General features: G+C 38.7%; 2 protein-coding genes across 2 annotated transcripts in view; both read left to right on the top strand.

Moving 5' to 3' along the window:
* LOC139711151 (potassium voltage-gated channel subfamily KQT member 1-like) overlaps positions 1 to 25,236 on the top strand; it is a 321,837-nt gene that overhangs the window by 40,063 nt on the left and 256,538 nt on the right. The window contains exon 2 of the mRNA XM_071623068.1: positions 23,248 to 23,367. The gene's annotated coding sequence lies outside the window, so the exon portion shown is untranslated. The remainder of the gene's footprint in view (positions 1 to 23,247; positions 23,368 to 25,236) is intronic.
* The window catches only part of LOC139711160 (piggyBac transposable element-derived protein 4-like), a 52,685-nt gene that overhangs the window by 18,592 nt on the left and 8,857 nt on the right, over positions 1 to 25,236 (top strand). The window contains exons 2-3 of the mRNA XM_071623077.1: positions 23,248 to 23,367; positions 24,826 to 24,864. Coding sequence (XP_071479178.1) covers positions 23,248 to 23,367; positions 24,826 to 24,864 — 159 coding nt within the window. The remainder of the gene's footprint in view (positions 1 to 23,247; positions 23,368 to 24,825; positions 24,865 to 25,236) is intronic.

Raw genomic sequence — 25,236 nt, 5'->3', positions numbered from 1 at the left:
CTTTCTCCGTGTAATGCGACACTAAAATAGCTTGATTGGTTCAGGTTTTGAAAGCAAAGATTCTCAGCTTTGATGTGATATGAAACGTATCAAAATCTTAAGTTCTTACCCCCATTTAAATCAAAGATAGACAATTCAACGAGTGGGAGAGTTACCACTGAGAGAAGGGATTTTGTGGTTTGGGTTTACTGAAGTGCACTGATCTAAGCTGTATTGTGAGCAGGATAAAGGGAGGATATAGAACTCCACAGACGCGACTGTGAAGGGATTATCCGATATCCCTGAAACATGGCGTTCTTAATCAGCACATTGCATTCGTGAACATTTCAGACTTTCAATGTTATTTGCTCAATGATTAGCAATGTATTTTTCCTGTTTTTGCACATGCCTTTAAATATCCTCATGAAGACAAACATTTGGTTCAGTCTGCAAACTATGTTTACAAAAATATATCTTGTTCTTGATATTATACCTCCAAGCACCAGATGAATATGAAAAAAAGTCATTCTGTCAGACAATGAAAGGACAAAAAAAAAATCAGTCTATCTGACCCAGAACATAGCGTTATGCCAACTGTAAAGCTAGCCAATGGTCCAACTTGTGATGCACAATCACACCTTATCATATTGATATAATATTTATTGGCTCATCCTTACTGAATTCTGGTGATTTTTCATTCATTTTTGTTGATTCAATATACTAACATCAGCCAGGGCTGTTTTCCAGTCAGTCCATGATAGATATGTATGTGCAAAGTCCTGATTGTCCCTTCCCCCTTTGTAAATAATCTCTGAACTTCTTTACCATTTCATACATAACGCTACGAATGCACCATCACATTACTTACTGTTTTGTTTCCTCTGACAATACTGTCCATGTAGATTGTTCATGTTAATGTGATTGGAAGCCACTCAACTCTAATAACAGACAATTATGTATGAAGGAGTGCATTTGCGTACAAATACAGGGAAGGATTGCAATTAGCTTTTATAGTGCATGGCAGTAACCATGTGAGGGGAAGGGGGTGGGGGTGCAGCAATGTAATGCATTTGTTATGATGGTAACTGCTGTCTCAAAGTCTCTCATTGTAGAATATATCCTTCCATGACAAAAACCTATAAGGTGCTTGGAGACATTCATGTTTTGAAATATTATGGTTTACCTTCTGTGTGCCACAGTAATTTCTGGCCCGTAATGTGAAATTTTTGCATGTTTGACTCATTAGCACAGAACGGGTTTAATAGGACCCCAAATTAGCAACAGGGGAGATAATCATTTTAAAGGTAGGATTTTGTGCGAGAGAGAAAGAGTACGTCTTTACTGTAAAACGAGGAATGTTCGCATGCATTTTAACTTTCGCAAATTTCACGAGAGCCAAGATTCGCGAAATTAATATTGCAAGTGAAAGTTCTTATCTGCACTATACGCACTAAATGTTAAAGGCAACTCGCGAAAATTTCATGCCGCGATAAAGGCCGTTGGCTCCAATTTGCAAAAATTTCATGCCGCGAAAATATTTTGTTTTACAGTATTTGAGATTACTGGCTCTTTTCTATACATTGAGAATATGTGCATGATCTGATAAGCAGCCACAGCATTAATATCTCTAGTTGGTGGAGTATGCGTCACAAGAGGAATGACCAGATGTAAACTTTTATACATATTAACTAACCAATCACAAGAAAGAATAGAGATGGAAAGGTCTTCTCAGGTCAATTGTATGTGTGACATTCATTTTTTCTTTTCTTTTTCTTTTCTATTCCCTTAAATCAGTAAAAATATTGATACTCACACATACTCTCTTGGGACTTTCATGATCAGATGTGCACCCAGGGAACATACCTATATCTCTTTTCTTTATCATCCTAGCCCAACAGGGATGAACTTTGCGCCCAAAATTGCTACATTGCTATGGTGATGCTGAGAAGCCCATGCATAAGAGATTTGGTGAGATTGCAAGCTAAGCAGCAGGCGACTGTCCGCTTTCAGCCCAACAGTTATGGCTGCATTTATATTTAGTTTAGTAGTCCAGAAAGAGATGCTACATGTATAATACTATACTCTGTTGCAGGAAGATATCACTATTCGGAATATGTAGATTCAAGCTATGGGTTATCAGATCTGTGATATTTTTGTGGTCTCGTAGGAGTTTGTGCAGGTCTGCGGGGCTGCGACCATGCTTTGCGATAAAATCGCTCTCGTTGTATTCCCCTCCATCTCAGAAGCAATGTGCGACTGTTTGCACCAACATGTATTTGAGCTTGCCATTCCATATATATATGTATTTGTGTGTTTTTGTATTGCCCCTAAGAAGGAGAAATATATAGGCAGACATAATCTGGGTATTGCTGTCTTCTGGCTAATTGCCTACTCCGACAGTGGCTGCGAATCTTAATGGTGTAAATGCCAAGTTTGTTTACGTCAATGTTTCTTTTCTTTTTTACCCACACACTTCTTGAAACTGTGCTTGCATGCGCCTATTTATGGTTCAGAATCTCTGCCGCCAGCAGCACTTTTTTCCGAGTCCGTTATTAGATATATGGGCTGTGGCCCTCTCAAGATGTGTGTTCTCCGGTGCATGAAGGAAAAGTGATTGCATTGTTAGATGGGCATCACAGCAGGCAGCAATTTATGTGATTCTGCACGTTCACCTCACCATGAGCTACTCAACCAATTATCAACTATTATCTCAGAACATAATGTCATGTCAGTGCCAATAGCGTACCAAAGTGATGATGTCACAGTCTTTTGTTATAGTTCTGTTTGGGAACCAGGCTCAAGCATGGATGGCAACAAAACCGTTCACTGATGTTGGGGCCTGATGAGGGTGTTTAGAACCTGTTTCCATGGCGATGCATGACCCTGACATCACACTTTAGTACTCTATTATATGTAAGTGTGCCTTTATGATTTGTAAATACGAAATGAGGTCTCTGTCCTTTGCAATCAATTGACCTTAAAAAGTAGCCTTACGTTCAGTAATGTATATCATCGAAAGGACAGATGAGGAATACAAAACAGTAGGTAGCCTTGTTGTCTCCACAGCGATGTAAATTAAATCAGCAAAATTTGGGTCAGCAATTAATTTATTTAGTATTTGTGTGGTGTAGAACTCTGCTTGATTGACAATTTGTTGTTCATTTTTCAAAAATTTTGTATGATCATGAAACATTCTGCTGTATTATATACAAGGAAGGACCTACTCCAGTGGATGTAGGTTAGACGTACTCCAATGAAAAAATTCAGAATTCTCCTGGGCAAAATGCCAAACTGCAGTGTTTGATAACACTACCAAAGTAAATGATTTCCTATCGGGATGAAAAACTCAATACGCTTGACTCTTTCTCCCTCTTCTCTCTTGCGGCACACTGACTATCATTTCTGGAGCAAAGTAACCAAGGAACGGAGCTGCATGGTCGCCAATATAATGCCGTTCCGCCTTCTCAGTTCCCTTTATGAATCCTGTGCCATTGCCGTGATTACAGCCCTCGGGTCTTTTGGAAGGGGTCGTGTGGACCATTATGAGTGGTTATGACACTTCATGAGGTGCTTGAACTTTAAATAAAGTGGAGCGTTATGGCTCTGCGCGGGGCTGTCGGGTGTTGTCAATATCATTTTCATTCTCCAAACAAAGAAGCATGAAGGGCACACAAACTATTCCCCATTCCTCACTCCCACTATATCTTTTTTCTTTGCTTTGTTTGTTTTTTCATCTCATGAATAGATAACCCTGAGTCTCTTCTGGCCTTTCCGGCATTGGAGATGAAACCCTGACGAGGGTTGTACTTTACTCAGAGTTTATTCCTACTGACATTCCATCTTTAATATTCTCCATGGATTTTCGTAACAACTTGATGACTAGTCCATTGCTTGCTGAAACCAGAATTGCCTTGGTATATAAAATCTCTGTGAGTAAACAGTTTTTAAAATGATAGCATTAAATTACTCATAACATATTCCTAATTTTGAGTGTCTTCTTATGTCAAATGTGGCTAACATTTGCATAATCATTTTGATTTTAATACCTCATAACATATTCATGAATTTGAGTGTCTTTGGTGTCATATGTGGCTGACATTTGCATAGCTATTTTGATTTTTTAATCATATTTTTGGATCAGCTACTTGCAATTTTAATACAGCATCAAATCTAGAAAGCAAGTATCACGTCAATGTCATGTACTCTTGTAACTTCTAGTCAATTATGAAAGTTTTAAAAAACAAAATGATGTTGATCTTTGTTCACAGTTCCTGACCTTGAGCTGTTGCAATGACATGATATGACATAATAATTATGACAAAATGTCATCTCTTACCTGTAGCTACACAGAACATCTTCAAAATGACATTACATACAACTTACCAATGTCTATATAGTCTCCACATTTGACGTAATCCTCATAATTTTATTTCATTAGTTTTGCATTATTCTAAAATTATGTCACTTATCATTACTTTTCTTTTCTTTGTATGAAAAGAAAAAAATCTTTCAACCATTTGAGCAACCTGTATGTTTCTGATTTCAAGCAGTTCTCTATTCCATTATTCTTACACACGAAGTACTTGTAAGAGAGAGAAATAGACAATACATGATCGTTGAATCATTGCTTGTTCTGGGCTGTTATCCACATAAAAAAGTGACCGGATTTTACAGCACACTTTTCCTGAATAGAACTACATTACACATCATTCATCAATCGTAATACTGCAGAACTGATTAGATCTGCTTTTCCTTTGATGTCTCCTGACATAAATCTCGCGCAGTGAGGAGCACAAAAGGAGCGTGGCGTTTAACTCCGTTCAGGTTGTCATGGTTACCACCATAGTCATCATCCACCCTGCACCCCTGTTACTTGCGTCATGCAGTTTTATATGAAACGGCATAACAGTCAACAGTTTTCTTGCACCTGTTATTGTCTGTGCCTCATAGTTCTAACGCACATGATATTTTTACCATTTCTCCTAAAAATTGCCTCTGTATCTTTGTAATCCCATAGATACTAAAATATGCAGTGATGATATGAAAATAGAAAAGAGGAAATGAAAGCTTAGGGTGACTGAAAAACATTGCTATTATTAGAATATTGTATGATATGAAAGCTCTTTTATAAATATCGCATTGTCGCAATATTGTGATTCAATTTCTTCACATCCAGTTTTGAAGAATGATGAAATTAAGAATATGAATTAGTATCATATTCTATAAACATAGGTAAGTTATGAGATTCAATTGTTTATGATACAGTGCTCATTTCACCTATGCCAAGCATATGGACAATCTAATAGTACATTGTACACTGAAGTGGGTATTTTTCATTGTCATGAACATCATCATTGAAGTTTTCTTGTAAGCCAGTTTGATTAAAAGATGCCATGCTCACTGTTTAAGATTGTAATTTTCCTCGATAGGGAATATGCTTGAAATACTGGGTTTAATTAAAAAACAGCCCAAAAAATGAAAGTTGGCCCACATCTGTTGGATAATACTGTTAAGAAGGTGTGATGTGTGAGAGAAGTGATTAGAAAGAAGTTATGCTGCATACCCACCATTGTGATTAACACCATGATTTAAATCATAGTGATCTTATCTTATTTTAGAGAAATAGATTTTTTTGTTAAATTCCTCATGAATTGCAAACTTATAAAATTTTTCATTGTATGTGGGAATGTTAATTCATACACTTCTTTTTTTGTAAAGATTTGTTTTTATGTATATTATGGTGATGGAAACGATGAATGAATGAGTGAATGAAAACAAAGCACCCAGTATGGAAGATTGGTAGACTGTATTATCACATATTATGCATTAAAGGTCCTGTTTACCTTTTGGGAGCAGTAGTTTAAAAAATGTTAAAGATATCACTTTTGATGCATATGTTTAGGTCAGTTGCATCACAAAACATCGTACCATATAAAATTTTTGCAATAAAGCCTAGACTCTAAGAAAATATCATAATTTTTCTCATTAAACCATAACTGTGGACAGTTTAGTCTGGAAACATTTTTATTATAACTATAGTTCACAAATTACTATACTTAACATCAATTATACAGCTTCACATTTTTATAGTGGTTGTTTCTATCCCTAACTCAAATTTTAGAACTATTTTAAAGCACTAATGCTGGGTTTTTGTTTCATCTGCAAATGGTAAATTATGCCTTTAATGTGAAGCTTGCAGGTGAGAAGCCTAGCGTAAATAAGAAATCACCACTCCTCTCATTTGGTACGTGATGTCATCTTTAATCTGTCATCCCAGTTTAGATACAAAATTAGTGAGTGGTATCCATGACGTGAATGAAACGTGCTGTTGCATTAATCAGCCACACCATCTAATCGAACAAGATTGTTTTGCATGACACCACACCATTAATCAGAGACTACAGTTGTTGTCTTTTTATTTATCTCCAGTACAAGAATATATTCATTCCTTTTTCATTCAAATATCATTGCGGAGTAAGATGTTAAATCTATTAATGTTTCTCCTTTATTTGTCACACTATAATTGAAGAGTTTGTTCGCAAAAACCGATAAGTCCACATTTGCCAAATGGAGATATTTGCGATTAAAAGTCAAGAAAAATAAAGAGAATAATAAGAAAATTGTTGCTTCTTTTGACCATAACTTCAAAAATGAACCTTTGTATGTAGTGACAAATATATGATTTAAAAGATATTATTTTGTACTTTATGACAGATACAGTACTTCAAAATCTTCAAAAATGGACTTTTATCGGTTTTTGCGAACAAACTCTTTGATTGCTGAAAACAAGTTCTAGTAAAATCCCTGAGTATTATTGTCTTTTTCTCTTCAGTTTGATCCTAAGTTGTATCTGTGCTCCTTATCTTGTTCTTTACACTTGGTTTCAACTGGGACCTATGCTTAACAAGCTTACTTCTGTCATATTTCCCTAGCATTTTTTGATATTTAGATTCATATTTTCATGGATTGCCCACCCTGTTCTTTATATTACTAATATTCAATTGCGCATCCAAGTTGGATATTGATGCATCCAAGTTGGATATTGTGGATCATTCTGGTTTGTTTTATCATGTATTTTTCGATGAGAAATATGAATAACAAAATCTAAGTGAAATGAAAAAAAAATGATAATTCGTATCATTGAATTATTTTCTTGGGAGAAAAACCAAGGGAAATACTAACACCTTATGTTAGGATACTTTTTTTTTTTTCTAGCACGTATGGACTATGAGAAAAGGAGGGGAAGAGAATACAAAAGAATATGAGAATCCATTTCTTTCTATATAAAGGGAAATGATTTCTATATTGAAGCCAACCCTGGCCATAAGCGCGGTGAGTGTATTACCATGAAGCGACCTCGTGTGACCTGACGACAGCGAGTGCCCTCCCGTCGACCCTCATCAAACTCACACCTTCCGGCTTTGCATGTTTGTTTGTTTTTTACATCTAACATGCTATGTTTGCTCACAAGATAAATGCCCCTTAGCACTTGATATGGGAGACAGACAGACTGACAGAACATTAAAAAATTCCTGTTTTCTGGGTACGAATCGATATGGACATCCATGTCTGGTGTGATTTGAGTTGCATTCCTGTTCCCAACTCCTTGACAGCACAAAATTCAGAAATGCATAATGCCCATCTCACGTCAACGCTAGTTTTCACCCTCGCCATGTTTTTTTTTTTTTTTTCACGTCTCATGAGGGCACGAGTGACTTTGCATTATTTTGCACTCTTCCATTTTGGCTACTTGCAGAAGTCAATGCATAGTACATGTATATTGCATGGAAGGATATATTTACCATCTCTCTGTACGTTGAGTTTCACACCTTTGTTACCCTGTGGTGCTCGGACATTTTGTTCACCTGTGATGTAAGGCACATGACACATAGTATTGTTTAGGCTTGCTATTGTGTTAAAACGTTTTAATCCATCAATCAGCCAGTTGGTAATTAGCTCATGTACACATTGGTACAAATGACCTTTCTTTTTTCTCAGTTGGTGAGGCACTTCACTCGTTTTCAAAGCGGCATAATGCATAAGCTTGCCCGACGTAACAATTAATGGAATTTATGTTCAAACAAAGAATGAACTTGCGTTTAGATCAGGTGATCAGAATACTCCGGCCATCAGTTGACAACTTAGCAGGCATCCATTTCATTGTTTTGTATTGAATGCAATAACAGCCTATTTCCTTTTCATATTGCAAAATTTCATTCTTGCTGTTAGGTGGATGTGCTGGCGAGCACCATTTAGATAAGGATTACATGAATAATCATCGCATCACAGATGCTTATCTCAGTGAATTTACAAACCAAAATGCCTGTTGGTACAAATGGTCTTTTTCTGCTCATGCGCAAAGTGGAATTACAAACTGGTCTATTCTTGTCACATTTCCCTCATGAAGTAGACAGAATTTGAAGAGGGAAGTACAATATCATTGATCAGATAAAAGATATGATGGGGTTGTCTCTAACAAAACCAATAACCCCAGGCCTGTTATTCCCAAAACTGAATGAGTGTAAACCAGTATCAACTACTCTCAGCTCTTTGATATAAATGAGGAAGAGAAGTTTGAGGTAACACCATGTGTATGCATGGCCGGTGGAACCGGGGCAGGTGGTGAGGTAGGGCGGGAGTGCTCGCCCCCCCCCCTCCCCCCCCCTCCCCCCCCCCCACTTTTTTGTTCCCGTACATAGGAATACATAGAGTTTCACCACTTTGGGCCCCTCCACTTTTTTTTTACCCCAAAAGAGAAGTGGCAGTAGGGGAAAAAATGGAATGAAACCTTAAAACCTTAAGCTTTGAGCCTGTTAATGTGCTGAAGACCCATCCCCCCTTTTTTTGCTTGTTAGCTCATGAAACCCGGAAATGCCCCCCCCCCCCCCACTTTTGAAAATGTGGCGCCGGCGGTGGTATGTACTCCTTGAAAGAACTGTAGTGTGTCAATAGGGATCATACCAAGAGAAGAATGGAGAAGGGAAGTGACATAGGGAGGATGTAAGAAAGGATGGCATACCTTTTTAACAGTCATCTAAGTAAGATATTAACCTATTTTTAAGACATGCAGTATTTAGGATTATGTGCAGAATTACATGAATGATTTTGATATTTTTCATTTTATGATATTTGTCTCATATTTTTTTCTTCATTTGAATTTTGTCATACTTTACATATGTTGTGACCAATTGTTGCATATTGTTAGATTAAAGTTAAAATTGTTGCATGGTTAAAGCAGCTTAACTCTTGAGCAAGTCTTGAGTCTTGATGACAGTAGAATGGACAAAATTTATAAAGTCAATCAAGCGTAGAAGGGGAGCTAATATCGGCCGCCCGTCTTCAAAAGGTATCAGCCAGCTTGGTCTGTGAGAGCGAAGGAAGGCATTTTTTGTTGTGTTTAGAGGAAGGGAAAAAAAAGGGGAGGGGGAGGGAGGACATTTTCATCCAAATGGGACCCACTGTTTGCCCTGCCTTTTGCTCTCCGTGCAAATATTGGCACAGACGAAGCATGATTTCCCCGGAATGGAGGGATGAGATGAGAGGAATCGTCTGCCTAACCACCAGGGACCAGGTGTGATAGGGGCCGCAAGCCAAGACATTCCCCATAACTGAGAGCTGCAGCAGTAGTCATGGGAACAGGCTTTGGTGATGAGGAAATTTTACTGTCATCAAGATTCTTCAGTCATGGGAAAATTTGAAAGACAATGAAAAAAAGGACATTTCTGTGGTATGTTGCAAAGGCAGATTTTATTGTGGGAAAATTTGAAAGTCAAAGGAACAATCAAAAGGACATTGATGTCACAAGAACAGATTCATCCCCAAGGGGGGGGGGGGGCAAATAAGGATAGAGGGCATTCTGAATGCTTGTAATCTTCTACAGTGAGTATTTGAAAGACATTTATGTTCCAAAGAGAGGTTTATTGTGGACAAATTTGAAAGTCAAAGGAATATAGCAAGACATTTATATCACAAGAACAGATTCATTTCCTCTTTCCCTCCTAAGATTTTAAATGGGGTTGGGGAGGGGCAAATTAGGATATAGTCCATTCTGAATGCTTAAATTCTTCTGCTGTGAGTATTGAGTGTGTAATGAGATAAGCTATAGCTCTCGCTGCTTTGGGATGATGCTGATGATTATCCCGTTGAGGACGGACTGATTTTGCTATAACACATATTTCCTATAGACACCTGCCCAAGTATTCTCGGGACTCGTCTTCAACGGGTTAAAGATGCAGTCATATCTTCCACGGGAAGACCCAGTGACTGCCAGCTACATTAGTTTTACAGCTGAGAGGTCCTTGTGGGTCAGTGGATCAGACCATAGACTCTCCACTGTGAAGTCCATGATTCAAGCTTACAGACACCAAACCTTGAGTGTTTGAACAAACATCAGAATTTTCATTGTTCAAACATATGAGTGTAATTTGCATATTGATCTCTCCATTACTGTATAAATTGTCATCAGGGTAGTGTAGCAGAAGTTAATCTGTCAGTTTGTCAATTAATGAATGAATTGGCACCAGCGAGTAACATGTAGAAAATGAATCACCGTGATATATTCTGGGGTCATTCCATGAGAGTCATTGAGAAAAATCAGAGTCTCAGAGCTTATACAGAAAAAAAAGAAAACATCATAACTTGTTCTAGCCATCCCATACAGTAGGTTTTGTGATGTAAACTGTATTATGGTGTTACCTTCAGGTGACATTGCTTGGTAGTTAGGAGTTCTTCATAATAAAGAGAACATTCTGCTATCAAAAATTGCTTGAGCAGAGATGACAACGTGCAACTTTTCTTTTGCAGTACCTTGTACTTGTTCATGAAAAAAAATACTACAGGTTTCATGCAAATCTTCATTTTTCCCAAATTTTGTTACTATGCATTTCTATTGCAGGAAAGATTAAAATGATAGCACAGATAATGTTTTTTCCTTGCAATTGATTGACAAATTGCCCTACATCAATGTAAATAAGCACTGAATTGATCAGTGTTTTAGTAGTAACCATGATAAAAAAATCATGGGCGTACATACTCGAGCAGGATTCGAACCTGATTTTTTATCATGGCTACTATTAAAACACTGATCAATTCAGTGCTTATTTATGTCGATGTAAGGCAATTTGTCATTCAATTGTAATGGAAACATCTCGACTGAAGAATTTCATGAATTTGAATAATAAAGCAGTACCCGCTGCATACTAAAGGAATAGAACCAACACTTGCTGTCGGGCGAAAGCTCGGTGGTCTAGTGGAGATGACGCCTGTCCAGTGATCAGGAGGTCGTTGGTTCGAATCCTGCTCGAGTATGTACGCCCATGATTTTTTATCATGGCTACTACTAAAACACTGATCAATTCAGTGCTTATTTACGTCGATGTAGGGCATTTTGTCAATCAGTTGCAATGAAAACATCTCGACGAAAGAATTTCATGAATTTGAATAATAAAGCAGTACCCGCTGCATGCTATAAGGATTAGAACCAACACTTGCTGTCGGGCGAAAGCTCGGTGGTCTAGTGGAGATGACGCCTGTCCGGTGATCAGGAGGTCGTAGGTTGGAATTCTGCTCGAGTATGTACGCCCATGATTTTTTATCATGGCTACTACTAAAACACTGATCAATTCAGTGCTTATTTACATTGATGTAAGGCAATTTGTCAATCAATTGCAATGAAAACATCTCGACAGAAGAATTTCTTGAATTTGAATGTTTTTCCACCAATAATAAGCCTTTTCAACCCGAAGAATACTGCAGTGCTGTTTACCAGTCTGGCATTCCTGCATGAGGAGGGGGATGATGCAGGAATGGTCGTAGGTTGCTGAATTTGTATTCACTTGGAGTACACGGATAAAAAACTTACTTGGGCACAAGTGTTTTGCCACCGCATGAATCTGTGCAGATTGAGCAGCGAGTGACCTCAAAACATCGCAGTGAGCCTGACATCGGCGCGGTCATACCCCAACGTCAGGACAAAAGGAGTGCGGATAATGGAGTGGTTCTGCGCTCCGCCGGACACGTCTCGAAACGTGTGAACCGTGCGTGGGTGGATTACATGCCGAACATGATGGTGGAGGTGTGATAGTGTGCTGTGGACGCGTGTCTCATTAAACTTACATATGGAAGCTTCTATTTCCACTTTTTTTTTCCCATCCTGTAAGCTGCCGAGTTGACTTCTATTCTTCAGAATAAGCTCCATCACTGGGGGAAAATGAGATGAGAAAGAGACTGTGAAAGGACTGAAAAAGGGAAGGAAACAAGGGAAGAGAGATGTGGTTCAAACAGGAATAAAAAGTTCTGCAAATGGAAGAGGTGAGAGATAGATAGATAGATAGAGAGAGAGAAAGAAAGATAGATAGGGGAGAGATAGAGAGATAGATAGACATGTACAGAGAGAGGTAGTGAGGAAATGATAGAAAGAGACATACATGTATCTATATAGAGAGAGATAGATAGAGAGAAATACAGAAAAAGAGAGAAACAGGGGTATAGAGATAGATAGAGAGAAAGATAAATAGAGAGATCAGCAGAAAGAAAGAATGTAAATATAAATCATTGGGATGCCTTACAATGAAATAGAGAAGAAAAAGAAAAAAGTGATCAAAAAGGATGAAGTTGTGTATTAAGCAAACCATTTAGGAAGTAAGAAGAACTTTACTAGTCTTATGTTGAAAGTTTTTTGTTGGGACAAGCTTTATGCTGAAAGTTAGCTAAACAAAAAAGGAAAAAGAACAAAACATGATAGCCCCCAACGCTATGGTCATAGTATAGGTCTCCAGATGGCATTGTGAAAACATTAACAATTGCTGTTTGTATGTGTGATGATTTCAGCAATAAGTGTCTTTTGGCTTTCAAATTAATGTGCCTATTGTAATTTACCTTTGCTTGGCCTATGCACATAGTTGTATGTTGCCATATAGTGCTGGCTTTTTAGTTCTGTACATGCACCTGCACTCAATAGAGTAGTATTTATAAATAGGGCTTTTATTTGACAGAAAATAGTACTGTAAAAGTGGATATTTTTGCGCAACTAATTTTTCGCGCTCGGCGGGGTTAGAAGAGTTTCTCGTGTTTTAAATTCCGCGGAATCAAAACGTCAACTACTGGAACATATGGCAAGCAAAAATATTCACGTGCTTTTATTTTCGCGCTAGTTTCTGGTTGCGCGAAATGCGCGAAAATTTCAACATCGCGAAAATTTCCACTTTTACAGTAGTCATTATATTGACAAATAATAGTAGTCATTGATTTGGATTAGCCATATGAAACATGGGTCTGCGGTATTAGTAACCTGTTATCTTTTAAAGGAGACCTCTGGATGATTTTCAAATTTTTACATTTGAACATATATAAATTAGTTATACTGGGTACAGAGTTTCAGGATTTATAATGAGTGGGATGAAAAATATTAATGTTTTGGAAGTTTATAACAAATTGCAATGAACAAGGATGCTGACATGGCAGCCTCACCATAAGAATGCATGAGATGTGGCTCAAAGAAGCAGCACAAAAGAAGAAGGCATGCAAAGATTACACACAGGTAAACTTGCAAGCATGCAGTATTGTAATGGAATTACACTGCTACATTTCTGAGATATGTGAGGCTCCTATGTCATCATCTTTGTTCAGTGTAATTTGTTTAAGGTTTTTGAAAGTACTGTTTCTCTGCTCAAGAACCACAATAAATTCTACAAATCAATACATGAAGCTGTTGATTTATGTACTACCTGATGTGAAATTATGAAAATCGTCCGGAATGCCCCTTTAAGATTCTTTGCGCAGAAGTCACCAGGTTTGCACTGCCAATGGCTGAATCAACATCCATTGCTTAAATTGAAAAGATTTGCTGATTTGGAGAGTTCAGGGTATACGACCATGGGTGAATTTGCAATAATTTTCTGTGGAATTTGCAACACATGGGGCAAGTGATCACATAATTGTCAGGTCCATTCACACACAAGAGTTGTCAGTTTTTACCCAAAAAAAAGGGAAAAATTTATTTCAATCGCCACCACTTATAGGTAGTCCTCCCCCCCCCCCCCTCCTCCCCCAATAAAAAATAATTTGGATGGAAGCAAAAACACTCAAAATCTCAACCAAACTGCGCATACCTAATGAATGACCAGAGCTTGGCCGTGGGCACCATGAGTGTGTGGATAGAGTGTGCCATTTGCACCATGGAATCTATCAAAAATAAAATTCAAAGAAAATTATGTTTTTGCCATAAACACATACTGCACATTGCAAATTATTGCAAGGATTTTTAAAAAGAAGACCTCTGTTTGTTTTGTTTGAGCACCACAGAATCAATTGCACATTTGTTTTGGGAATGCAATGTTACTTAAAGGTTTATTGCTCAAATACAGGAGATTATGTTACAGAATCAAACTCAAATTACTAGAAGTGCTTTTATACTTGGTTCTACAGAAAACCCAAAGCATTACAATGTGGTTTATTTGTATGCAAAATACTTTATATTTTCTGTAAGATATAAAAAGAAATCATAACATTTTAGCCAATTTTGTCAATATTCAAAGCAAACAAAGAAAGTAGACGAATATATGTCTGAAAAAACTAAAGGTTTTGTATCTAATATCAATTGGAATCATATCTATAATTATTATATAGACATTCTGTAATTGTGCCTTTCAAATAAATTTCATCCTTCTTCATTGGCCAAGCAAACAAAAAATTACCATCATACAATGCTTGACAGGTTTTTAGAACTTCTTTCAGCCTGATATGAACTCAGAAAGGGGCTCTGATTTGGTCTAGATTAAAGTTGCACATGTGCTAGACACCTTGTCAGCTGTCTTGTAACTACTGCATAATCTTTTTTTTTTACCCTGTGCAGCATGTGGGTAATGGCAAAACTCCTGTATGCTGAGCCTAGTATGCTGTAGCGCTCTGTGATGGATTATAAGAGTGTATAGGAGTAGAAAGAGTTAAGTGCTGACGGATGTATCTAAGGGGGGAAAATTTGAGCTGAGAGACGACGTACCATGGCACAATAGGCCAACCATCCTTCCTCTTTTCCGGGAGCTACGTTTCTTTGTCATGAGATGATTGGATTTGGAAAGGAGAAAAAATGGCTCTGAGATTGAGCCAATTTGGTGGGGAAATAGCCTAAAATGCACATTTTTCCTGCCTGATGTTTATAATTCTGTCTCAACTGTCAACAGCCCCTCCTTCTTTATATGTATGTATATGTATATGTTGGTTACAAATGATGCATATAATATAATGAGCATCACCATCTGTAATTTCATTCTGCCGAAACTTTACTCCTGGCTGTGTCTGTCTCTTGTGCTCCACAGACAATAAATCTTTCTACATTTTATTCTTTAATCTTTTTTTCTAAGCTATCCGAGCACTATACTAGCCGCTTTTATCCCATTGAGGATGAGCTGAGTTTGTTCTAACACACGTTTCTCAAAGACACCTGCCTGTGTATTCTTGGGACTAGTCTTCAATGCATTAAAAAAAAAAATGCCTTTATCTTTGCTTTAAAAACCTCTTTTTAGAGACTACAATATGAGCTTTTTAATTAAGGCCAACCCCTCAATTGACCCATTCAGTTGGTGAAAACAAATTCTTTGCAGGCTTTGCAACCAATTTACCAGGCAATGGATTAACTTAGAATTCAAAGGAATCCCACCTGTTAGTCCATTGACACTGTTATGGGGAAGGAATAAATGATCAATTTTTCCTGTTTAAAGAATGAGATGTTAATGCTTTATCTTTTCATGGCATCTACACGCACACGTAGGAATACATTTGCGCCATGATGAATGCGTGCTGTTGCTTTCCTGCAACGTGTCTGACAGAATAACATTCTGGCAGTGACCTACTCCCGAGCTCTGTCGCCATGGCGATGGAACATGAGCCCTTGGTGGCGCAAGGGTGGTCAGGTAGCCGTGTTGATACAGCTGAGCTTGTGTGCGTAAGGATTCATAATGGGACGACCCTCAGGTGAGAATGACATGCTGACGAACTAGATGGTTTATCGGCCGTTTGCAATTTCATAAGGATGGACAAACTAGAAAAAACAAACTACGACAACAACAGATGATACAAAGACCAAGAAGAAGAAGGTATGGTTGGGGTGGTGGGGGGGGGGGGGGGAGGAAGATATGTAATGGAAAGGGCCGTCACGCTTGTGTTTTGGTTTCATTACCACTGGCTGATCTTGTCAGCTCGTCTGCGATCGCTATTCCCGGAATCTCGTAAATTTGCGCGCCCCGCCGCTCCGGCGGATACTCATGGGCTGGTATCAGTAATGCTGACAGTGTTTTAATATATCAGGTAGAAAGCAAATTAGGGGTTTTCCTGTCTTATTGCGAGAGAGAAAGAGTTGAAGGAGAGGGAAAGAAACGTGGAAAGAAGAGGGTGAATTTCCTACCGGGCATCCATGGGTAACAGATGCCTCAGATAGGAGGATGTAATAAACAAATGCATTTATGACTAGAGAACTCTGGGAGCTGTGGATGAAAACAGATCATGCTTTGTTGTACAATTCAACTATCTCAAGCCTTTTCCTAAACATGTGTTAGAAGATTGCCCCTCCCCCCCCCCCCAAAAAAAAGGGGGTCATCCCACTAGACCGACACCCACGAGTGGTACAGCCCACGAATTCAACATTGAAAACAGGTCCATGAGTCATACAGCTCACAAGTCATACAGCCCATGAGTTCGACATTAGGTAAAAACAGCCCACGAGTTCGACGGATACAACACGGCGCGAAATGTGTCGGTCTCATGGGCCTTGTTGGCTTAGTGTCGAACTCATGGGCTGTATGACTTGTGAGCTGTATGACTCGTGGGATGTATGACTGGTCGGCTGTATGACTCGTGGGTGTCGGTCTCGTGACGTGCACCCAAAAAAAAATGGGGGGGAGCACAGACTGAAAAATCCCAGATACCATCATGGTTGTGTGTATAGAGAAACCAAGAGTAAGTCTTTTGTTCAGCATTTCAGTCAGATTTGCCTAGTAGGACAAACTTCATGTACCTCACAAAAGATAATAGTGAGTTTTAGATTTGCTACGCGGACATTTACAACAATGATTGCATTGGCCGTTCTCCTCTCTCCCTGCGTCATGTTGAAAAGTAGCTTTAGATTATGTGACGACACAACCTATCAAAAGTAAAATGGCGCCCCCGTAGAATCATTACATCAAGTAGCTCTCTGCGTCATGAATTGAGCGGACGTAAATATGGCCCAGAATGCGCAGTCAAAACTCAGACGACGCAAGATACGGATAGATCGATTTTGATAAGCAATTTTGTGCATGCGCTGGAGATGTCTTTTTCCTCTGAACGTCCACGTCGCAAAAATCTCAAGCTCCCATCATTGAAAACAACCAACCTTGTGATGTGAACATGGTCAGATCTTGCATGTACAAAGATCCATGCTCCCCTTTCGTGGTCACTAACTGCAACTTTGCGGTATTGGGTAGCCTGCTGCAGCTGCTGTGGCTGGCTTGCAGGTGTTTAGAAGGTAACCCTAGGGTTTGAAGGATGTGGGCATATTAGATGTTTCACATGAATAGGAGCCACTAATCTTTTGATAGACAAACTCCTTCATTTCCATTTACCTTTGCACAGTACAAGGACCGAGTTGAAGCTAGCGATGTAATGAAATCATTCATTTGCCGTGCAGTTCATGTGCCCTTTTTTGTCCAATGTCGACAGTTGTGCATAACAGGGAAGGCCCTCTTCTGCATAATTTGGGGATGCAGTACTCAGGAGCATATCATGGTAAGATGTAGACAAATACTGTAAACGTGGAAATTTTCGCGGTACATTAATTTTCGCGGATTTCGCGCTACGTTCGGCTAGCGCGAATTCAAAAACGCGCGAATATATCTTCGAAATTTTCTATGCACATTTTGAACGGCCTGAATTGTGTACGCTTCATCGATGATACTGCTACGTAGTACAGACATGTTAACGCATATAGCAGTATCATCGCACGCACCGCACGCACCGAGCCCATGGCCGATTGGTGTGCTACATCCCCGGCCGCGACTACAGTACTAGTACTACAGTACATGTATCGAGTAAAATACACATGTGCTACGTAGTAGAGCGCTTGTACTCGCACTCGTGCCGCTCGCTACTTCGCTTATCGTACGCTGGCATCGCTGGATGAAAACAGAGACTGTGTATTAACCCGCTGTGGAGCGCGAATATGTTTTCGAGCCGCTCAGCGCGAAAAATTAATCGCGCGAAAATATTGACGTTTACAGTATAGGTTTGTAGAAAGTTCAGAGATTCAGTTCAATTTCATTTCTATTCATTTCATTTCTATCTTTCACAGAATGTAATTGAAAAAAATCACAAATGATCTTGAGAACGGACAAGTTGAGTGAACTATGAAAGTAAGAGGTAATTACAAATGTATGTATTAAAAAGAATATGTATATTTTTACAAACCAACTTTCACATGTTATATTAACCATGCTCTGAGAAAAGAAAAAAAAAGAGGGGTTCATTGAAAAGCAGATGTGGAAATTTTTTCTTTTATAAAGGTTAACAAAATATCATACGAGCCAATGGCCCTGTCTTACGGTGATATATTACTTTCCTAAAGAAAGAAGGATAAACAATACAGGGTGTAAAATAGAAGGCAGTGTGTGATGATTCTCTCAAAAAGTTGTTGGCATAAGCTCACTCTCTCCACACATGCACACACACACACACACACACACAAACACACACTCACACACACACACACACACACACACACACACACACACACACACTCACAAACACACACACACACACACACACACACACACAAACACACACTCACAAACACACACACACACACACACACACACAAACAGACAGACACAGACACAGTATTCCAATGAATTCCACAAGGCGCAACAGCACGCAAAGGAAATCACGCACACGAGCCCACCACTTCCGCGAGAACGGACTTCAAACAGTGACCCACGATGATGCAGTAACAGTGGCCCGTCGACCCTTGAACATTCCGCCGAGGCTGGAGCCTGATATTAAAAACACGTGCTGCAGGTGATAAGGCTTCCAGATAACCTGAATACTCCGCATCCACAGCTGCCTGAGATCCTCTTCTCTGTGGCCCTGTAGGAGCACACAGGATCACTTCTTCTTCTTCTTCAGTGATGTCATCTTTTGGATTCCTTATCCAGGGGCGGATCCAGGAATTCCGTAAAGAGGGGGTGTCTTTACAAAATTAAAGGGGGGCGCACGCACCCCTCCCCCATTTTTTTCTTTTCATTTCTTTTGTTTTAACAAAAGATAAAGGAGGCGCGCGCCCGGTCCACTCCCCCCTGGATCTGCCACTGTCATCTACAATGCCTATCTGCAGGGGTGTATCTGGCTTTTTGCTAAGGAGGAGGGGGGAGGGGTAGCGGTTGAGCCACTGAGGATGCAGAGCATCGTCCACGAGCTGAGAAGCGGAGAAGTCCTAACCATGTAGTGGCGACTTAGTATCTGAGGCTGAGCCTGAGACAGAGTGCTAAGGACATGCTGTGTGGGTCTGGACACATGACGCCGTTTTTCTATGCACATCACATTTTCACTTGGCAGCCCAGGGGGGGGTTAACTCCCTAAACTAAACTCCCTAACCCCTCCCCTATAGATCTGCTACTGATCTGACTGCTCACAGCTCCCTACTTGCCAACTCTACCACTTTTGGTGGTTTGAGAGACTTCAGTCCCTACCGACTTTTTTGTTTGTTTTATATCTACCCTTTTTTGCTAACCTATTATCCAACCAATGGATTGAGTGAATTACCAAAGATGAAAATGCAAATCCATGCTCCCCCGTGCTGAATATCAGTACTCTCATTTAAGAAAGCAAGCTAGCTAGCATATAGTGGCTGCAACAGCATAGGTGCCTGTGTTTGTATACCAATAAATGAAAGGCAATTATGTACTATGTATATCCTGAATTGAGGGCATGTTGATTTATTTCTTGTCTTACATTGATGTAATAAAGAAGTCTAAATCCCTCTAGCAGTCTCATCGATTGATCATTAAACTTGAACCTCTGTGTAGCCTGGAGTGAAGCCATTTTACTTCTCAAATTTCAAATCCTCCAAGCTAGACCCTCCCTTGCTAAGTCACTTTGATCCCTCAAAGCCTGGCTTCTACCATTTCTCATATCAAGATGTTTTCAAGTATATAGATCTAGATGTCAGATTTGTGATTCCTTGCACTTGCCATTTTTGTGCTCAGGAACAGTGTGAAATTTTAATGTTTTACCTTCCATAATTGTAACAACTTTTTGATTTTACACCCTCTGTTTACCAGTTGCCAATATCAAGGACCAGGTAAATAATGTGCCATCAGTCAGTGCTTAGTTAATTGTGAGAATATTTAGGAGCTGTGCACTATTACTGCATATCTCAGGTATGAGGAGGATGTTCATGTGATGTTTATATTTTTTTTACAGTACAAATACCCTTCTGGTCCTTACTTGCAGGAGGCAAAGATCATTGAGTGTTCTGATCACCAACCTACATTCCCCAAGTCCTCCCTACCCATTACTCACGGAATAATTTAAGTAGAGTATCTCCACTTCAACGTAAGGCTTAAGTTTGATTTATAGTCGTTAGACCAAGAGGTCTTGCCTAGTTTCATTACTAAATGAATCCTGTATGGAGTAGTACACACATAGATAAATCTCCCCTTTCTCTTTCTCACTTTATCTCTTCCTTTTTCTCTTTCTGTTTCTTAAATGCTAATCCCTCTGAACAAAACTTGATAAAGGATGATATACCAGTTGATAGAAATCCTCAGGGATTACCTTTGCCAAAGAGGATTGTTGTTTGTGTGTCTGTTGCTTTGTTTGTCTGTTTGATTGGTTTTTCTTTTGAAATCTGTTAGCATTAGCACTCAGAAATGTATGAACAGATTATGAAGAAAATTCTGGGTTGGGTCAGTGGCAGTAAGAGGAAGAGGTGATAAGTTTTTGGTGGTAATTATCCAGATCATGATCCGGATCTGAGATATTGTTTCAAAAAGGATGCATGCACATTTCTGTGTCCTTAGTTACCTTTTGGCTTTGATGGGCTGTGGTTCTCTCAGTTTTTCTAGTTTTACCATTTACTGCCCATTAACCCACTGCACATTTAGTCCTTTCTTTCTTTCATTCTTTTGTGATGTAAAGTGGTACTCTTTCAGAGGCAAGCAAACATTGTTTCTGCCCAGGTTAATTGGTTATCTGAGGAGGATGTTGTCTAACATTTGGTGAAGATAAACACATCTTGTATACCCATATTTTGATACCCACAGCCATAAAAAGTTTTACGACTCAAATTTATAGACTTTACAGACTTTTGTCTCGTCGGATATTCTGAATGGCATATATTGTCACTGTCCAAAATCTGTCCCAGAGAGAAAATGAATGCCTTGATTTGTCTATGTCATATCGTAGAAATATTTGTTGTGAAAACTTTTCTTACACGGCACAGACAAACATCATAATAGAATTTGCCAATGCTCTTAAGGATTTATTGATATGCTAACAAGTTAAAGTCTTATAAAAACAGCATTTTTTTTTGTAAAATGTTATTGATCTCTTCAATTACACAGTAATTGGGACCATAGCTTCCTCAAATAATCACTTTATGTACATTACTTTCTTGGAGTATCTTTATGCTCAATCATCACCAAATTAGGAAAGTGAATCTGGTTATGTGATAACCTCCTGCATACTTGCAAATATTTCATAACAAATTAGCAACGCCCAAGTCTCGATCGCTTCAAGTAGATGTTAGCGATCTGCATTGGCGTCACAAGTTTGTTACATTCAGATTCACTGCATGTCTAGACATCTTGATATGATTATCCCAAATTGACTCTTTATGAGGCGTTATAAGGTTCCGCTCTGCACTGTGCTGTATAAACCCTTTAGTCTTGTTAGCAACATGTTTGTGTGCAATGTCAGTAGCATACTTATAAGATTACTGAAAAAAAATAGCATCCTGCTTCAGCAGAAAAAATGGAGGAGAAGGATGCCCTTATTTTATCTCATTGTTACTACCTGACACATTTTCTAGAACAATTGGCCAAACTATTTTTCAAACTGGCTGGCATATCTTTGTTTTTTAAGTAGGCCCCACAAATGGAAATGTTGATGCAGGAGTTGAAATATAATGCAATCTTCTTGAATGTGAAGTGCAATCATCTCAGAAGAAGTCAGATTTTGTGAAAAAAAATTCTTTGTCTTTCTATTATCCTAAACAATTTTTCCAATAAAAAGAAATATACAATGAAAGTATAAATAAAAAAAACTGTAGGTTATATTACAAAAGTTCACTTTACGTGCACTTTTCTTCCTTTTATGGCCTCCAACTTCATGCATACAGTGGACTGCCAAGTATAAGTAACTAGCAAGAACCATTTTGAGGTAAAGGTGTTTTTTTAACCCTTTCAGCATCCAGGGGTTGTTTTTAATGTCAACATGCAAAAATTGAAGAAAATAGAAAGTATTATACCATATTTTAATTGGTTCAGACAAATTTGTGCATTTCTGAAATATTAACTTGCAGAAAAGGGTGCCTATTATGACATTAACCAAGCAAAGGAATGTATCTACTAGTTTTCAAGGGTACACCCATAACCACACACACATACACATGCATTCACACACAAGCATGGGCAGATGCTGACAGTTCAGGTCTGAAGGGGTTAAAGCTAGTCAAGCAACCTTCTTAGCATGTAAAGAGTTACCCCATTCAATACAGGAAAGGGATGAAATGTGTTTGAAGTCAGTGGAGAATTATCTTTACTGGAAGCAGCAGGTTACGTACCCAAGGAAAATTTATCAAATAAAAAATGCATCTTGACTTTGTTGCTGGCAATTTAATGTATTGTTACGCACTGAACAATATGGGTTGTGACCCGTGCATCGATCGGTACAAGTCCTCTTGCTGGAGAACATATTGGATCATGATATTTGCTGTCCTTCTGAAAAATGTTCTTATTTACCAAATTTATAAAATTGTTTGCATTTTTCTTCCCTGACACAGCTCTGTTTTTTTTTTTTCAATTACAAGTTGAAATACCTTCTTCTGAGTCAGGGAGTCAGTATTTATGTTTGCAGTAAGTATCCGTTTATGCAAAGTACCGAGCATAATGCATGTCCCACTTTTGCCCATCGTGCTCCGCCATGATTTGCATGCCTCTTCCCCTCCACGCACACCCCTGGTTGATGCATGGCTATGACATTTAGACGCAGCATTTCGTGTTTTTCTTCGTTTATCACTACCAGGGTGCCGGAGGCCCTCGCCGGAGCGGAGTGATGAACCAGTTCTGAAAAGCGAGATTTCGGCGGAAGGGACCAGCCAGGCTGGCAAGAGGATACATTCATCACCGCTCGCCAAGATACGATGTGAGTCTCTCCCTCACACACACACACACACACACACACACTCATAAACATGCGTACGTGTGAGTCTGTTCGTGTATGCGTTTGTTCCTTCTCTGAAGAGAGAAGGAAATACCGTTGACTTGTTTCTTTCACTCTCGTGTCCATTACGACATACAATATGCATTACCCGACTCTTGTATATTTTACTCTGTAGTGTGTATGACGTAAATCCAACTCAAGTGGAAAAATCACAAGATGACAAAATTTATATTTTTCTTTGTAATTGGTTTAGCTTTTCCATGAAAAAAAGATGAGAGATAATTTCTCTATTATGTAGTGATGGCATAGAAAGCATGGTCTTTATATGAGAAGTAAATTGTGCTCAAATACTTCTCTTTGGCATGAAATGTAGATAACAGAAGAATGAAAAATTCTTCTTTTCTTTAACCAGTTGAGGACTGACTGCTTTTGCTACAGCATGCATTTCCCATAGACACCTGCCCGAGTATACTCGGGACTCATCTTCAACGGGTTAGTCATTTCCAGTCTGCTGATGTACATACAAAATTAGCGTGGTACATATTAAGTAGCCTATTTTGTTAACTATACATCACTTTGAGAAAATAAGAAAGAGGAAGGGTTCGATAAAGAAAGACAAATAGTCAGACAGAATGACCAAAAGACAGACAGACAGACAGACAGTCAGACGGCCTGGCAGAGAACTAGACAAGCCAGCTGTTAAATACCATTATGAAACAAATATGTTGCCTTGCGTGTACTAGAGTCTACCGGTCGTCGTTGATTCGTGGATGGATTGTGATATATCCACAAAGAGAAGTGAAATAATGTTCCGTTGTATAGAACATGATGTTCAGCGGTAAAGGGCAGTAACTCATCCAGGGCTTATCTTAATCGAATTCAGATTTTCTCCTCTCGCTGAGAATGTTTGCTTTTCTACGAGCTCTGACATTTTGGGGGAGGTTACTTCATTGTGTGTTCTGCTAGATTCTGATCTCCGCTTTCAAAAGCTTCTAATACTTTTTTTTTAATGCTGTTCGTGCACATTTAGGGATTCTGTTTAGTATGCATGGTATCATACATGGATTTTTACTGAGAACCTCAAAGTGTATTCATTTCTTATTCCACAATCATGAAGATGTACACATTTAAAATATGAATGTTGTCGTCTTTGTTTGATATAAATCTTAACTTTTTTTTGAAAAAGGCTTGTGATACCTAGCTCATTACTGACTGGTTGTAAATCTGTGAGTACATTTCCCAAGAAATGCATGATGTTGCTATACTATCTACAAGTGTTGGGGAGGATTATTCTCTACCAGCAACAACAAATAAAGGGGTTTTTTATGAAAGTCGTGTTGTTCTCTTGGAGTTTAGCACTTAAGCATGATGTGCTTAACAAAAATGCGCTCTGTGACTGGAATGTGTTAACCTTATCTTCAATTCTTAATGTGCTTTCAGTGCTGATTGACAGAGAAAACTCCATAGCCTTGTACGCAGGTCAAAGTCCATGGTACATTAATGGTATTTTCTACCATTTGCAGATGGAACAAAGCCTCAGCTTTAGTGCTTCAAAATAGTTCTGAAATGTGAGTTAGGGATAGAAACAACCAACGTAAACTTCTGAATCAGTATAATCATTGTTAAATATTGATATATATATATATATGTATATACAAAATGTGAACAATCATTATAATAATGTTTCAAGACTAAACGGTCTACAGCTGTGGTTTAGTGGGAAAAATACTGATATCTCCTTATATTTTAGTCCTATATTACAAAATTTTTGTATGGTAGGATGTTTTGTGACACAACTGGCTGACACATATCACTATGTATCACTGCTCCCAATGACAAACACTACCTTTA

Source organism: Diadema antillarum, unplaced genomic scaffold, assembly GCF_040938485.1.
Source record: "Diadema antillarum isolate AM-2024a unplaced genomic scaffold, OU_Dant_1.0 seq00001619_RagTag, whole genome shotgun sequence".
In the NCBI taxonomy this organism is placed as follows: Eukaryota; Metazoa; Echinodermata; class Echinoidea; order Diadematoida; family Diadematidae; genus Diadema; species Diadema antillarum.
The sequence above is the reverse complement of the archived record's forward strand: the minus strand, read 5'-3'. Positions and strand labels throughout refer to the sequence as shown.